Genomic DNA, 18339 nt, shown 5'->3' on the forward strand with positions numbered 1-18339 from the left:
ATAGGATATCAAAAATTAATAATCAATGGAGAAAAATGGATATGGAGTACAAAAAATAATGAATTGATACAAGAACAAAGAAGCAATAACACGCAAACAAAAAACTGGCTACAATAACCACATGGAAAAGAGATGGCAAGACATCAACGGAAACGACGAGGCAAAGAACAGGAAATGAAAATGGTAATGGTAATAAACAAACAATTTGGAGACTAGCAACGTGGAATGTGAGAGGACTAAATGGAAAAGAGGCAGAATTAAGCTATGAGTTTGATAGAAACAGAATAGAAATACTAGGAATAACAGAAACCAAAAAGAAAGGCAATGGAGAAATGTATTTGGAAGGTGGACATATTCTCATATACAGCGGTGTGCCAAACGAAAAAAGAGCAGCAGCGGGAGTGGGATGTGTAATACATAAAGACAGAATAAAGCACATACAAACATGGGAAAGTTGGACAGAAAGAATACTTACAGTAGAGATGAAGGATGAAGGGGAAGAAAACCTAACCATAATCACGGTGTATGGCCCAGATGAAAATGAGAAAAAGGAAATAAAGGACAAATTCTGGGAAGACCTCAACATAGCCGTAGAAAACAGTAAAGGAAATATATTTATTATTGGAGATTTTAATGGTAGAGTAGGAACCAAAGATATGTCGACATCTGATGTAATTGGAAAATATGGTGAGGAGGTGAGAAATAACAATGGAAGAAGATTAATAGAATTTTGTGAATTAAATAGCCTAATAGTAACAAACACACATTATGAGAACAAAAATATTCATAAATTTACAAGACAAGGACCAAGAGAAACGGAAAAATCAATAATCGACTACATACTGATAGAACGCAATAATAGAAGGGCACTCCAAGACATAAGAGTTAGAAGAGGACCGGAAATAAGCAGTGACCACTACTTATTAGAAGCTAAAATAAAACATAGGATAGAACCCCAAACTAGACCAGCAGAAAATAGAAAAAAGATTGAGTTCGAAACAATTAAAAACTATAAGCTTAGAGACAAACAAATAGCTCAAAAATACGAAGAACTGACAAACTTAAAAATAACAAACTTGATGAGATCAATACAGGTAAGCAATTTGGAACAAAAATGGCAACTACTCAAAGATATATTAATTGAAACGGCAAAAGAAGCGTGTGGGGTGTACAGGAAAAACAACAAAACTAAACAAACGAGCTGGTGGAATGATGAAATCAAAAACCATGTAAAAATGAAGAAGAAAATGTGGGAAAAGTACTTAGGGAACAAAACCGAGGAAAATTACGATAGATACAAAGAAGAAAGAAAGAAAGTAAGAGACATGATAAAAATAGAAAAAGAAAAGACCTGGATACAATTCGGACAACAGATGGAATACAACAGTAAAGAAAATCAGAAACTTTTCTATCGAACAATGAAAAATATAAGAATAGACAAACCAACAAGAGATACAAGAATAAAAAACACAGATGGAACAATAATAACAGACGATCAAGAAATAATGGAACGATGGAAGCAACACTTTCAAGAACTACTAACTAGTAATGAAGTAAACAGAGAAGAGAACAACGAAGAAAATGAAGAAAGAACAGAACAGGAAGAAAACTTAAAAATGGGAAATCTCCTGGACATGATAGAATAACACCAGAAATGCTGAAGTATATGGGACTGGAAGGTAGGAAATTGCTCAGAGAAATATGCAATGAGGCATGGAAGAAAGAAGAAATACCGTCGGACTGGGAGATGGGAGTAATACTGCCCATACATAAGAAAGGAGATATCAAAGAATGTAACAATTATAGAGGAATTACACTATTATGTACGGCACTGAAAGTATATGAAACAGTATTAGAACAAAAGCTGAAGAATATAATAGAAACGACACTAGAAGAAGCCCAGAGTGGTTTCCGGAAAGGCCGAGGGGTGCAAGATCACATATTCACAGTGAAGCAAATAACAGAAAAAACACTACTGACTAAAACCAAAGCGTACATGGCCTTCATCGACCTAGAAAAAGCATTCGACAGAGCGAAAAGAGAAACAATATGGAACAGTCTAATTAGAAGAGGAGTTGATAGAAAACTAATAGAAGTCATCAAAAGTCTATATAAAAGAAACACGAATTACATAATGCATAAAAATATGAAATCGCAACAATTTAAAACATCTGAAGGCTTAAGACAAGGAGGAGTCATGAGCCCTACACTCTTTAACATCTTCATGGACGAAATAATCAAAGAATGTATACCACAATTAAAAAAGCTACATGTAGGTTACCGAAACCTAGAAAGAATAGGAATATCAGAATGTGCATTTGCTGATGATGTAATTGTCATGGCAGATAAAGAGGAAGATCTAAGAAATAATCTACAAACATGGAATGAGGTATTAAATAGGCATGGGATGAAAATAAACACACGCAAAACAAAGATTATGGTAGTAGCACAAGAACAACCCGTATTAAACATACAAATCAATGGAGAAACAATAGAACAGGTAAACTACTTTCAATACCTGGGAGTAACAGTGGAAAACAACGGAAAACAACACAAAGATATAGAAGAAAGGATTAACAAAACGTCTAAAATATTCCACGCAATTAACAACAAATTTTTAAACAAAAAAGAAATATCCAGAAAAACCAAAATAACTGTCTTCAACACGATATACAGACCAGTACTTACATACGGGTGCGAGTCTTGGGTATTAACAAGAAGTATGAAGAGTAAGATCCAGGCACTGGAAATGAAATACCTAAGACGAGTAAAAGGAGTATCAAAAAGAGGCAGACTAAGAAATATAGATATACGAGCGGAGCTCAAAACTAAACCACTCCTAGAATACATCGAAGAAAAACAGCTGAGTTGGTGGGGCCACATGAAAAGAATGAGAAGAAACATACCAGTAAGGAAAGTATGGGAAGCAAGAATTCAGAAAAAAAGAAACAGAGGAAGACCATCAGAAAACTGGGATACAACCATTGCGAAGATTATCCAAAAGAAAGGGAAAACCGTAGCAGAAGCAAGCAGACTGGCGCAGGATAGAAAACAATGGTCAAAGTTTGTGCACACGTGAATAGACATTAGTCCCGACACTGAAAAGTAAAAGGGACTTAAAAGACTATATATATATATATATATATATATATATATATATATATATATATATATATTATTTGCAATTGTTGCAATATGCAATGTTGTTTGCAATATAACATTTGCAATTGTTTAAATAATATTTCACAAACAATAATAAAATTTATTTGATTTTTGTGGAATTAAAATATTAAAATACAACAAAATGTAGAGTAAGAAAATAATATATTAGATAAAGATTGGAAGAAATTTTGGTGGAAACCAACTTGTGTGAATCGAACACCGCTGTCCTGCGCGTAGCACCAAAATTATTGTTTATTTCAAAAATTTTCTGACGCCGTGGTAATTAATCGATTTTAATTTTGAAAATTGCAAATGAAAGGTACAGTACACTTCTATAAGCAAAAAAAAAATCAACTTGCTATTGTGCTTTATTTTCAGTCCTGTTACATTTTGAAAAAATGAATTTTTTTTTGCGAAAGCTGGATTGCAAAATCTTTTGAACCGATCTTAATGAAATTTACAGTATTGTTTTACTATATCATAAAGTTTTTCTGGGTGAAATATGAAGGTCCTAAGTGTAGCATAAATGGTTGAAAAACGTAAAATGCGAATACTTGTTTTTGTATGGTTTTTTCGCAATTATTGCTATTTTGCAACTAAGGTGACTATTTTTTAAATTTTTAACCAATTGTATATTGTAGGAAATTTAATTACGCAACTTTTACGTCAGTACAACTTTTCTCGGAAATGAATACTTTTAAAGTTATAATCAAAAAACGAAGAAAAAGATCGAATTTTTCCTTTAATTTTTGACATTTTGATTATTTAAACAATGTTCCGGGCCCTTTTCAGAGGGAGGATAACTCAAATATTATTATTTGATTTATTTTCAAGCAATTTCTGCAAAAAAATTTGAGTCACCTCTCAACGTCCATCTCAAAACAGATGCGCCCTGGACTATTATATTGATGCGACACTTTCACCCTTTTTTCTTAAAATTCCTAATTTTGTTCAATTGTTAAAACTTTTCTCTTGCTTTTGCAAGCAAATTTTGCACCTATGCTCTTAAATGTGGCTATTGTCATTTTATAAAACTTCTTCTTCAAATGCAAGTCCACTAATGGATGATAGCGATCACATTTTCCATTAACTCTCTGTTTCTTGCAATGTGTATCAGAGATTGTATGTCGTTAATCCCTGTCCATTGCCTTATGTTTCGGAGTCAGGACATTTTCTTGCGTCCTATTCCTCTCTTGCCTTCAATTTTACCCTGGATTATAAGTTGAAGGAACTGGTATTTTTCGTTTCGCATGATGTGACCCAAATACGCCGTTTTTCTTTTCTTGATGTTTTCGAAAAGCTGGCGTTCTTGGTTGATTCTTTTAAGGACATTTACATTTGTGACTTTCGCCGTCCATGGTATCTTTAGGATACGGCGATAAAGCCACATTTCGAAGCATCTGTTTATATCCCTCGTTTTGAGTGTCCAGCCCTCTATGGCATATAGCAGCACCGACAACACGTAGCATTTAGTAAACCTTAGTCTCAGTGTAAGGTCGAACTCAGTGTAAGATCGAACAGGTCAGTACCTTCCTGAATTTTACGAAAGCTTGTCGAGCTTGCTCAATGCGACATTTTACTTCCCTGTCCGATGCCCAGTCTTCAAAAAGCCACGTTCCCAGGTATTTAAATTTGCTCACTCTTTCAATGGACTTAGTATTCAGTGTTATGGTGGAGTTTTCAAATGCATCCAAGTTTCTGGAGATGATCATGAATTTGGTCTTTTTGGTATTAATCTCTAATCCCATTCGCTTACTGTATTCTCCGATTATAGTGACAAGTTGTTGAAGATCTGCTTTGTTGTCACAAATTAAGACAGCATCATCAGTATATCGTGTGTTGTTGATCAATACTCCATTCACTTTGATTCCCATCTCTGCATCTTCCAAAGACTCTTGAAATATGGCTTCCGAATAAATGTTAAATAAAAGAGGGGAAAGCACACATCCCTGCCGAACACCCCTTCTTATATGTATGGGTTTGGATATAGAATTGTCTATTTTTAACTGTGCTGCCTGATACCAGTACAAGTTTTCAATGCATCTTATGTCTTTTTGGTCTATATCAAGCTTCGTGAGGATCTGCATTAACTTGTGATGTTGGACACGATCAAACGCTTTCTTGTAATCTAAAAAGCACAGGAATACGTCCTTCCTCTGATCGTAACAATTTTGGACCAACACCTGTGTTGTTACTATTGCTTCTCTTGTTCCTAAACCTTGCCTAAATCCAAACTGAGAATTACTGATGTCCCACTCACATTTTTTGTATAATCTTTGATGTAGTATTTTTAAAAATATTTTTAAAGTGTGACTCATCAGGCTAATGAGTCTGTGATCCTCACATCTTTTTGCATTGACTTTTTTGGGTAGGCGAATAAATGTAGAGAGCAGCCACTGTTGAGGATAGCAACCAGTTTCATAAATGAAATTAAATATTTTATGTGATGCTGAAATTCCCCTTTCATCCAGTAGTTTGAGTATTTCTGAAGGGATTTCATCTGGTCCAGGTCCCTTATTGTTTTTTGAATATAATATTGCCTTTTCTATTTCCTCTTTAGTGATTGAAGGGCCAGTCAGCTGGTCGTCTATATAAACTTCACTCATGGGTCTTTCGTCATGAAAGAGCTCCTGGATATAGTTTTCCCATATATGAATTTTCTGTTTTTCACCTAGCACTATCTGATTATCCTGATTAACTATGGTAGTTGGTCTTAGTTTTCTGTATATTCCAGCAGTCTCCTTAAGCTTTTTATGTAAATTCCGGTCGTCATGCTGTCGTTGTAAATGTTCTAGATCGATACATTGTTGCTTAAGCCATTCATTTTTTGCTATTCTTATCTTTGCTTTTATTTGCCTGTTAATGTTTTTATACATATTGCTGCCATGTGGGTCATTCTTGTGTCGTCGTCGTTCATCCATTAGTAATAGCATTTCTTCTGTCATCCATTTTTGCTTCTTGTTCTTTGGTTTGTACCCCAAGTTGTTTTTCATGATGTCTGTTACAGCACTTGTAATCGTATTCCATGTTGGTGTTAGATCTTCGGTAATGTTTGTCGTCAATATTTGAATTTATCGTCAATTTTATAAAACACATATTAAGAATAATCAGAGTATAGACCTGGATCCCGCGTACCAAAAAAAAGTTGATTAATAGCAAGCTGAAAATTTGTTAATAGCTTAACGGTGTCTAGTCGGACAAATTTTGATGTACGAGAACACTGGAACAGGGGAAGTTTTAATTGTGGAACAGTTTAAAAATTTGGAACGTCAGATTACGAAAACGTTCCATGCATTTTGTCGGACAGAACATCCAATTGATTTGTTACCATTTCATTAAACTCTCATGCAAAAAATCAGACTGCTATTACTAAAGAACATGATTTCGGTCATTTGACATGTTCTTCGTGTTCCACTCATTAAAATGTCCAGTTGGTGATAAACACCAGTCTAATTTTTGTACGAGAGTTTAATGAAATGGTAAGAAATCAATTGGAAATTCTGGCCGACAAAATACATGGAACGTTTTCGTAGTATGACGTTCCAAATTCTTAACCAGTTCCACAATTAAAACTTCCCCTGTTTAAGTGTTCCCATACAATAAAGTTTGTCCGACTAGACACCTTTAAGCTATTAACAAATTTTCAGCTTGCTATTAATCAACTTTTTTTTGGTACGCGGGATCCAGGTCTAGTAGCGGCATATTCGGCATAACACACACACCAGCAAACGATTTAAATGGATTCTCCGACTACTGTTGCTGCTATCGATATTGCATTATAGAATTTCCGTCGAATAATTTCGATAAAACCTTTAAAAATCAATTTGGGTAATGCCCGGTTCGCATTTTTTTTGCTTATTTCCCTGGTGTATTAAGCAAATCTTACCTGCTCTTGCTCTATGCGCTCAATGATGGTTCTACTGTTTGTAAATCACTTTTTTGTAAGATAAGATGTAACGGTTGTAAACAACCGTTCGCCTATTGTTGGTATTATTTTGAAGTGATAGTTATTTCTTTTTTTTTGTTTTAAGGTTTGCCTCCTCTAGAAGTGAAATCGACAAAGAAAAAGGTAAACGATAGAGTGGACAGTATTTATACTAACAGTGTGGCATACTCTAACAATACTAATACTGACAATTTGACTGATGAAGACGATAACGGCAACCGAACATCAGTCGCAGATTTGTGCAAAAGGTTCGATGACAAACTCTCTAGAACAGTGAAAAACGGTACTAGCCTCACCAACAAGACATCGGAGGTCAAGTCCAAAATTTCCGAACTAACCAATGGCGTCAAACCCCTAAGCGGCAAGACAAAAACCGCCAACGTCAAAAAATCTATTAGCAATGGCTCGGTCGCCAAAAAGAACGACGCGTCATCCATTAAATGTCAAAATAACGTTGATGTTTTACAGTCTAACTCAAAATTGGAAGTGAATGAAGATTCGGATTTGAAAAATGGGACAGAAGTCGAGAGGGAGGAGGTGAGCGAAGAAGGAGCAAGTAATCATTCCCTCTCGAAGAACGGTTCAAGAGTAAATAATTTTTCTTCTTACATTTCTATTTCGACCAAGGACTTTCAGAGGGGGGATGAAAATCAATCAGATCAGAAAAATGATATGGATACTAAAGAATATATCGGAAAAGTAATACAAAATACAGTGAGTATTCAACATTTTCAGTATTTTTTATTATGTTTCTTAATTGTAAACTTGTAACTAGTTTTTTCGTAGTAGTTTTTAATTTTTGTAGATTTGTTTTTAAAATATGTACGAGTGTGAATATGTTAGAGTCTCTTTAACGTCGTATTACATGTGCTTTAGTCTTATTCTTTTCCATCTTTTGTCAGATTTCTAATTTCTTTTCAAAGTACCTGTTGATAATTCTTTTACTTTGTCAAGACGCAATTGGGAAAAGTATCGACAGAAAGGGTTGATATATACAAATATCTGGGAACCTGGATTTCAGAAAATAATGGTCAAACAACTGAAATAAGTGCCGGGATAGAAATAGAAAGAAATGCGTGTGTAAAAATGAAAACAATTTTCTGCAATAAAGACCTCAGGTTAGAACTGAAAGTCAGAGCTCTGACATGACATGCTGCAATATGGACTTGAAAGCTGGACCTTTCAGCAAGAACATATAAATGAGCTAGTCATTGGAAATCTGGTGTTACAGAAGGATGCTTAGAATAGCATTAGACGACTCAACGAAGCATTAAACCTAAGAATTTTGTGCAGTAAGATGAATCGTCATGCAACTTTTTGCATTCGATTCGAGAGAGTGTCTGGCAATTTTGTGAACTAAATTGATCTCCGGCAAACATTTTTATGCATATGAAAATGTATTTTCAAAGTGCATCTCGAAGAGATGGGAAATGAAAAATTTGAAACTCAGGAAATATTTATAGAAATAAGTTCAATTTTTATACTGGGCGGTTTTGGAGGTCACTGAACACGAATTTCATGACGGCGATGGTCTCCGAGGTACCTGGTACCCAGGGTGGAACTCGTCGCCTGAGACGATCGAATAATTCGCGAAATGAAGATTGGATCGAAAAACTGAAAAATACGTTTTCAACATTTTTTAAAGATCTATCGAATGACACTAAACACGACCCCCCCCCACTCCGCCCCCTGGAGGTGGGGTGGGGGTAACTTTAAAATCTTAAATGGAAACCTCATTTGTTATTACAGATTTGGATTGCTTACGTAAAAATAAGCAACTTTTATTAGAGACATTTTTTCAAATTGTGGATCGATGGCGCTATAATCGGAAAAAACAATGTTTTCGTGATACCATAGGTAAATTATAGAAACGGTCTAATATCTCGAGAAATACACTTCCAAATGAGAAACCAAAAATACGTTTTTTTTTTGTGTGAATTTGATGGCCTTGGCTGAGCCAATTAGCCAGACATTTTATTTTAAAAACAAACAATTTTTTTAATCAGAGGAATTTTTTCTGTATTTCTAACTCTAAATATATGTACATAAGAAACTAACATACTACTATCTAAATAAATGCACTGTTTTGGATGTAAATATTTTTTTGTATATATTTATTTTTTTGTATATACATATATATTTTTTTTATTATGTTTTTAATGTTTAAAATTATTTAATTACAAAAAATACGTGTTTAATATTTTTCAAGAACATATCGAATAACATAAAACACGAACCTCCACTCCATCCCCTGGAGATGGGGTAAGGGGTAACTTTAAAATCTTTAATAGGAGCCCCTATTTTTTATTGCAGATTTGGATTCCTTACGTAAAAATAAGCAACTTTTATTCGAGACATTTTTCGAATTATGGACAGATGGCGCTATAACCGGAAAAACACTATTTATAAGCGCCATCTATCAACAATTCTAAAAAATGTTTCGAATAAATGTTACCTATTTTTTCATGAGGAATTCAAATATGCAATAAAACATGGGGATTCCTATTAAATATTTTAAAGTTACCCCCCACCTCACCTCCAGGTGGTGAAGTGGATGGTCGTGTTTGATGTTATTCGATAGGTTCTTGAAAAATATTAAAGTCGTATTTTTTGGTTTTTTATTTGGAAGTGTATTTCTCGAGATATTAGACCGTTTCTATAATTTACCTATGGTGAACTATTTTAAATTGAATAAAAAAATGAATTTATTAACGTTTCGACGCCCAAGTCGGGTGTCGTTGTCAAAATACAAAATAATACTAAATAAACAAAAATGTTGTTGTTTAGTAAAAAATTCTTCTAATTTATTTAATCTGACTCATTTATATCGGCAATTCAGGCATGTGTTATACATTTTAAAGTAGAAGACTTTAAAATGATATTGCCAATATTGATGAGTTGCGTTCCTGGGACGAATTTACTAAAAGATAGTTCATTCGATTACATGAAATCAACCCCAACTCAAGAATATCTGCGACAAAAAATCATAGCATGTGATCTGTCTTTAAAAAGACAACCAAATGCAACGATGGCAGTAAAATTATTGCGTTAGAGATTCCCTAGTAAATCACGAGGGAAAAACCAGCAAAAAACCTCGTGATACTATCCCGGCATCGTAAGTATTTGGGCGTCGAAACGTTAATAAATTCATTTTTTTGCCAAAGTTGTGGCTTATTTCCCATTTAAAATAGTTCATTATAAAAATGCCACAAGGAAATAGCTTTAGAACAACATTACCTATGGTATCAAGATAAATCGTTTTTTCCGATTATAGCGCCATCTATCCACAATTCGAAAACATGGAGGGTTTCCATTTAAGATTTTAAAATTACCATCGCCCTACCTCCAGGGGGTGGAGTGGGGGTCGTTTTTGTGGCATTCGATAGATCTTTGAAAAATATTGAACACGTATTTTTCAGTTTTTCGATCCAATCTTTCGATCACCAGGTACCTCGGAGACCATCGCCGTCATGAAATTCGTTTTCAGTGACCTTCAAAACCCCCAAATATAAAAATTGAACTCATTTCCGTCAATATTTCTTGAGTTCTAAATTTTTCATTTACCATCTCTTTGAGATGCACTTTGAAAATGTATTTTCTCATGCACAAAATTGTTTGCCAGAGATCAATTTAGTTCACAAAATTGCCTGACACTCTCTCGAATCGAATGCAGAAAGTTGCATGACAATTCATCTTACTGCACAAAATTCCTAGGTTTTGGGCCTTTTAGTGCTTCGTTGCTTCGTCTACATGGACACAGAAGAAAACGAACACGGAAGTATTGCGAGAAGTGGGCCAATAATACGAAATAATGAACAATAAAAATAAATATTTGGGGCACGTACTGATCTAGTCTGGACCTACTGCTTTGCCATGTTTGCTATTTTTTGATGCCATTTGAATTTCCTCTTTTAATATATTCAAAACCACACCACATTCTACTTCTACTTTCATTTGTTCTGTTCTATTGTCTTTGAACAATTCAGTGATGTATTCTGTCAATCTTTTTAATTATCATTTTCTATTAGTATTCAACTCTAGTTTCCCATTGTATCTTTTAGTATTCCCGTTTTTCTTTTTCTATTATTTCAAGCTAATTCTTTATTTTTTTTTGTATGTGTTAAATATATCATTCTGCTCATTGTTGTTGTTTTAACCACTTTTATTTCGCTTGCTTAATTTTGTATTTTATTTGCTTATCCATTTTTTTGTACATCTGATTATCTATGTTTTTGATGTCGTTCTTCCATTAAATCTAAAATTTCCTCCGTCATCCATTGTTTCTTTTTGTATCTGGTTGGTGTTTGTTTCTGATTTTGATCTATTTCTGTCTTTATTAATAACCATTTTGTATCAGTTTGTGTATTTTGCAGAATTTGTTCTTCAACATTCATTAATCGATTTATTGATTTTATCTGTCAGGCCTTGTCTTATGGCGGGTTCCTTAATTTACTTGTATCGATTTGTGCATCTGTTGTTCTTCGTTTTATTATTTTCATTTTGAGCCTAATTTTGATCATTACGGGTTATGATCTGATCCTATTTCGGTACCTGGTTATATTTTTACGTATATAATTGCATTCCTGTATCTTTATTATAGGTTTACTATATTGAATTTAAAGGAGAAGCATAGCTAAAGCACATGTTGCTCCATATTGACTGGGCATTAATGATTCCATTTTGAATTTCAAGGAATGAATAATAAATTTGTCCAAATAATTAAACACTTAATTTTAACCTAATTTAAGTTGGTATTTTAATTAATTTATTTGATTTTGTTTGACAACTGATTAACACCAATGGGTGCGAGTTTGAATAGATAATTAAGTACTAATAATGACTAACCACACTGAAAGCAATAATTAATAGCAAATGTTTTAAATTGTGAGTGTGTAGTTTAGGTTTTTTATAGAATTTAATAAGAGTACTTCTAAAGTTTATGTAATTGTTGGTAGATGTCCAATCAGAGGCAATTTCCTTCTTCTTATCCATATTAATACTATTAGATAATAAATTTTTCCCCAGAATTCGGATCCTCCCAGTTTTAATAATTCTGCCGAATTTCCGTCCATCCCTGGACGGACATTGTTTTAGTTTTATTATTTTTGTTTCTTTATTATCTGAACCACTTTTTCATAACTCGGATTTTCAATGTGCTGCTTCGCTGGATAATATATTGTCTCGTTTTGTTCATTTTCATTGTCTGCACACAGTCAAATGATGGTGTGCTTTCTTTTACAGAATTTTCTGCTTTCGTGTTTTTTATTATACACTAAGCATCAAAATTAACGCACCATCTTAAAAATGGGACATTTTTGATGTGTCGTATTTCCTAAACCTGTTGTCCGATTTGAGTGATTTTTTTAGTATATTATAGCTTTGTTTTTCAAGAATATCAATGTAATAATATTATTGCTAAAGAGGTAAGTGTCATTGTGTACCGGGTGTAACAATGATATTGTGTTTTTTCCTCAAAGTTTGGAACACCCTGTGGAAAATTCTAGCGTATATAAAATATTGAAATTAAAACTTAACTGTAGCCCTAGGCTTTCTTAACATTTTGCTTTTTGACTCATTCGCTTATGTTGGATAATAAAAAAGTTAGGTACTTTAACAACTAGCAATGTTATTCATCAATACAGGGTGTTTCTAAATAAATGCGACAAACTTTAAGGGGTAATTCTACATGAAAAAATAATGACCGTTTGCTTTATAAACAATGTCCGCAAATGCTTTGTTTCCGAGATACGGGATGTTGAATTTTTTCTTACAAATTAACGATTTATTTATTGCTCTAAAACTGGTTGAGATATGCATATGAAATTTGGTAGGTTTTAAGAGGTAGTTATTGCGCATTTTTTGACATACAATTAAGAATTTGATATTCACCATTGGCGTGTATACGGGTATAAACATTTTAGATACATCCCGTATGCACGCCAATGGTGAATATAAAATTCTTAATTGTATGTCAAAAATGCGCAATAACTGCCTCTTAAAAACTACCAAATTTCATTTGCATAACTCAACCGGTTTTAGAGCAATAAATAAATCGTCAGTTTGTAAGAAAAAATTCAACATCCCGTATCTCGGAAACAAAGCATTTGCGGACATATATTTATAAAGCAAACGGTAATTATTTTTCATGTAGAATTACCCCTTAAAGCTTGTTGCATTTATTTAGAAACACCCTGTATTGATAAATAACATTGCTAGTTGTTAAAGTACCTAACTTTTTTATTATCCAACATAAGCGAATGAATCAAAAAGCAAAATGTTAAGAAAGCCTAAGGCTACAGTTGAGTTTTAATTTCAATATTTTATATAGGCTAGAATATTCCACAGGGTGTTCCAAACTTTGAGGAAAAAACACACTATCACTCTTACACCCGGTATACAATGACACTTACCTCTTTAGCAATAATATTACTACGTCGATATTCTTAAAGAACAAAGCTATATTATACTAAAAAAATCACTCAAATCGGACAACAGGTTTAGGAAATATGTGTCATAAAAATGTCCCATTTTTAAGGTGGTGCGTTAATTTTGATGCTCTAACATTTCTTGTACTTATTTAGGTTTTGGTATTAATAAGGAAACTATTGTCATGGCAGGAAAGTAGCGTTTTCCTTTATTTTTGTTTATTTAAAGTATATTATGTTTATTTTTGTGTTTTATTGGCACTGGTTTTCACAACAAACTGGCCAGTCAATTTCATAATGATTCTTTAGACTATAACTTATCACTAACACAGGGGAGTAATGTGTAGTGTGTGTGTTCATTTATCTGTATGTTTCAAAGTAATGTCAGTAAGTGTGTCATGATGTGATCTGACAAAACCTTTTTATTTTTTTAACAAAAATGTCAAGTAGTTATTACAAGTCACGCATTAGAAGTGAAATATCCAGAAAATATATTTTGGTATGTTTAAAATCAATTTTATTTTTAAGTTAATTAAGTTTTAGTTTAGTTTTACTTTAATTTCTTTGCGAAATATAAATTTATATTTTAATTCGATATTTACTGCGAAAAAAAGGATGGCATCGGTACTTAGGAATCAATCAAGCTAAAGAAGTTTCTTTCAGTTTTTTATTTTTAATATACGGTAAATATTTTTCATTTCTTTTCTGGTTAAGATTAATATTAGTTCTAAGTAGTTACAAAATATTAATATTTTTAGTTCTAGTAAAATTACTAGTGTCAAAATAATAATTAGAGACCGACCGATTAATCGGCTTCGGCATCGGCTTCGGCCACCTTCGGCCAATATTTAAACCTTCGGCCAAAATTCGGCTTCGGCCAAAACGAAGCCGAAGGTTTTGCCGAAGGTGGAACAATAAAATGCTCCGAGTATACTATACTATATAAATAATCTCTAAACAATATGCTTCGGCGAGCCTTTGATACTTTGAAAAATATTTACACCCTATTTTATACCCTAATAAACCAATACGTTTTACAAACTTTCAGGTAGTAGGTAGGATATAAATTTTAACAATAGGCTAAGATGTTTCAAAGATCTTCATTTGAATATTTCTCACGTAGTAAAATTCTGAGAAACTATAATCATTTTATTGTATTTGTTAAAACTCAAGATTACTGGTGTTTTGACTACTTAAATATTAAAGGCAAAACATCGACCATCGACTATCCCTACTATAAATGCAAATATTTAGTCACCTTCGGCTTAGGCTTCGGCTTCGGCCGAAGGTATCCTTCAGGCCGAACTTCGGCATCGGCATCGGCCAAAAAAGTCACATTCGGTCGGTCTCTAATAATAATTGCCAATTATTTCTCTTAAAAATAGTTTCTATTTAGAGTAACAGCCATTTTAAATTTTATTCTTGTTTATCCACCTGAGCTTTTGCCTACCATGTTTTCTGGTATCCATCGTTTGCACTGTTGTGATTCTTATCATATTTAATTGTAGTGTCCGGACTACATGTCCTGTCGTTGTAGATGGGTTTATTTGATTTTAGTAATAATGCCTTTTCCCCTTAACTTGCTTGAATATGTTTTGAAGCTCAAAGTCGAAGTATTCGAAACATAGCGCCCTGGTTTTTATTTATTATATTTGCATCGTTACGTTAATCCCCGTCATGATTGTTTTTTTGTGAAATCTGTTGTCTGGAAATTAGATTTAATACCGCTGTGTGACACACTGGTAAAGTCACGCGGCCCGCCAAGATCACAGACAGCACCGTGACACAGCGTCTGTGTCACGAGGGGCCTAACATGATTAGATTAGCATAGGGATAAAGACCAAAATAATGGTGATAAAAATGATTTAAAAGAATAAACAATCTACTAAAGCTTAGTGATAAAAATCTCAATTTTTTAATGTGTTTTTTGTGGTTTTTTTATGTGGTTTTTTACGAGTTTGTGGAAGAGTTCCGGTAATAAAAACAATAACGTAAGAAGTGCATAATATGTAATGATTATTGAATTATTCTTTATTTTAACGTGATAGTCCAGTCATCACAGATACGAAAATGCCACTGAACCACTAAAATGCATACGAACAAGTTGAATTTTGCTGCGAATGTTAATTTTGGAACCCCACAAAGATGCTAAAAATTTGCCACTCCTACCCCTGGGCTTCCCCTAAAACTCCCCTTGTAGGAGGGGGGGGGGCATCGATGTACCAAGAATCTGTGGCAGAAAAAAAATTTCAAACAAGAAATGTAGCTGAGATAATTTTTAACAAAGATGTTTATTAGTACTTTTTGTGTACAATGAACGGTTCTTTCAGAAACAACACTTAAAGCGACCGGCGATGTTGAATGTCAGTTACGCCAGCGAAATCAATGTTTTAAACAAAATTTGTATCAACTCGTAAAAATAAAAATGCGTTTCGATGGTAAAGGTTTTTGTATTTTGCCTCAAAAGGAGTCAGTTTCTATAAAGCTGTTAAATAAATAAAATCGCTGCGCGATTTTTGCTGTTTTTTACAATTTTTATGAGATCAATAAAATGTATGACTTCTATTGACCGGTCACTCCATTGTGAAGATCCTAATCTTCAAAGTCTATAACATTAAATTTCGCTTTTTTAGGTTTTGGCAACAAATATGAGGCATTTGAAATGTGACTAAAAAACGCTAAATTTAAACTTTCTCGTTAAACGATCTAGAACGTTTAAAACTGCTTCTTTTCGATTGCACAATCACGTTTTTCGAAACTACACCATTTTAGCTATAGTAGGAGAGTCTTGGATGCTAAGTTTGCAGTTACTAAAGCGTCGTGGGCACCTATTCTGTTGTGAAGATTAGGTCCTAAAATAAATAAGTTACGTTTTCCATTTTGTTGGGGATTTTCCTTTTTTTTTTTAATTTAATTTTCCATTTCCAACAATTGTTTTTTTTTCGATTACAGCACCATCCATCCATAATTCGAAAAACCGTCTCGAATAAAAGTTATTTATTTTTACGTAAGGAATCTAAATCTGCAATAAAAAAGGGGTTCCTGTTTTAGATTTTAAAGTAACCCATCACTCCACCTCCGTGGGTGGTCGTGTTTGATGTCATTGATAGGTTTTTGAAAAATATTGAACACGTATTTTTCAGTTTTTCGATCTGATGTTCATGTCGCGAAATATTAGCTTTTTTGTGAAACTTTTGTGACACCCATTTCCTTACGCCTCGGTCAAATCGTCAGATTTTTAAAATATACACTGTTCTTCATGTACTTAACTTACCTTTTCTTAATCTGACGTTGTCGAGTTTTTATAATGATAGATTTTTTACGGACTGCCCCAACGCACGCCCCTGTATTAAGAGTGCAGATATGGTAGGAGTACATGTACAGGGTACAAGGTTTCTCCCCATGTGATTTTCTGACGCGCTCGAGAAACGCGCAAAATCCTCGCTTGGGCTCCGCTACCACTATAAATGCTACTCAATGCCATCTTCGTAGAAACATTTCCCGTGACGTGAGATCGTTTGTATTTGTATAGAAGTTTAAATTCAGTGTTTCTAGGCATATTTCAAATATCTCATATTTGCTGCCAACACTCAAAATATAATTCAGTCAATTTGTACTCAACGAGCCCCGTAGTGGGAAAGTTTTGGGGTAGTTCTGATTTCTTTCATTATATAGGTATGTATTTTGGACTGCTGAATCCGAATATGAGGTTTGCGTACAAAATTTCGTGATGGAACATTGAGTAAATCGCGAAAAAAGCGAATAATATCTGCTTTTTCCCGCTTTTTTCCTTAAATCTCGAAAACTATTCGTTAACAGAAATTAAAGTACATACAATTCTCTACAAATATCACTGTATATTTACTTTTTTTTTCAAGGAACTGTTCGGTCTAAAGTGCAAGTTGAAAATTGCCAATTTTTAACAGTCTGCAAAACCCACTTTTTACATTTCAAACTCTATTTTTTTATTAGAATGCTGTCATTTCATAAATTTCTGCACAAATAATTAAAAAACAAAAACAAAAGGTCGAAATTGTACAAATTCAGTATCACAAAAGCTAGGACTGTAACAAAATAAAACTTAAAATATCGTGATTATTAATGTTACAAATTAAAATAAAAAACAAATTAAAATACGAAATGTTGTATAATTTAAAATTATACGAGCCGTTGTCTTTTAGAAGGTCCTGGATGTGGTTCTCCGGTGGCGATGGGTCCCGATATAGGAGTATAGTCTGCTTGTTCTGGAAAATAAAAGAGATGGTGTGAGTTCTAAAGGAGAGATGACGATTGCAAAATAGATTGTGAGATAAAACATACCTTCCGCATTGTGTTGAGGTTCTTCGATGGCATCATGTCCTGGCTCAGGGTCTGCGGTCTGATTGCTCCATCGTCAGCGTCAGGGGTCATTCTCCTGGATAATAAAAGAGGTAGTGAGATACTGACTTGTAATCATATATCAAGGAGAGATGAATGATTACGAAATAACTTGTGAGACTCTACATACCTACCTCTGTCTCTTTCTTCAGTCTCTTCTACGTCTATATCAGAGCTATCTTCCGGGGGCTGAAGGTTGTCACACCGTATTTCGCATGACGTGGAAATTGGGGAACAATGTAGGCCCACCTTCCTGCATCCACAATTGCGTTGGCAGCCCAAGAAATATACCGTACTAGTGAGTTTGGTGCAGGGTCCAGAGTGGTTGACACTGCCATGAGACCACTAGTAGTTTTTTCCCAACCCATCACTTGGATCTTTTTGTTGATCGTCAGGTGTGGCTTGATATAAAGATAACCATTGCTGCAC

The 18339-nt window shown here is 33.9% G+C and overlaps 1 protein-coding gene across 4 annotated transcripts in view; it reads left to right on the forward strand.

Annotated features, from left to right (window-relative positions):
* Positions 1-18339, forward strand: part of LOC114326018 (ubiquitin carboxyl-terminal hydrolase 2) — an 82952-nt gene that overhangs the window by 36236 nt on the left and 28377 nt on the right. For 2 of the 4 annotated variants that reach the window (XM_028274204.2, XM_028274205.2), the window contains exon 4: positions 7194-7822. In XM_028274204.2, coding sequence (XP_028130005.1) covers positions 7194-7822 — 629 coding nt within the window. The remainder of the gene's footprint in view (positions 1-7193; positions 7823-18339) is intronic. The other 2 variants (XM_028274206.2, XM_028274207.2) reach the window with 2 other exon arrangements.

This window comes from Diabrotica virgifera, chromosome 3 (assembly GCF_917563875.1).
Source record: "Diabrotica virgifera virgifera chromosome 3, PGI_DIABVI_V3a".
Classification (NCBI taxonomy): domain Eukaryota; kingdom Metazoa; phylum Arthropoda; class Insecta; order Coleoptera; family Chrysomelidae; genus Diabrotica; species Diabrotica virgifera.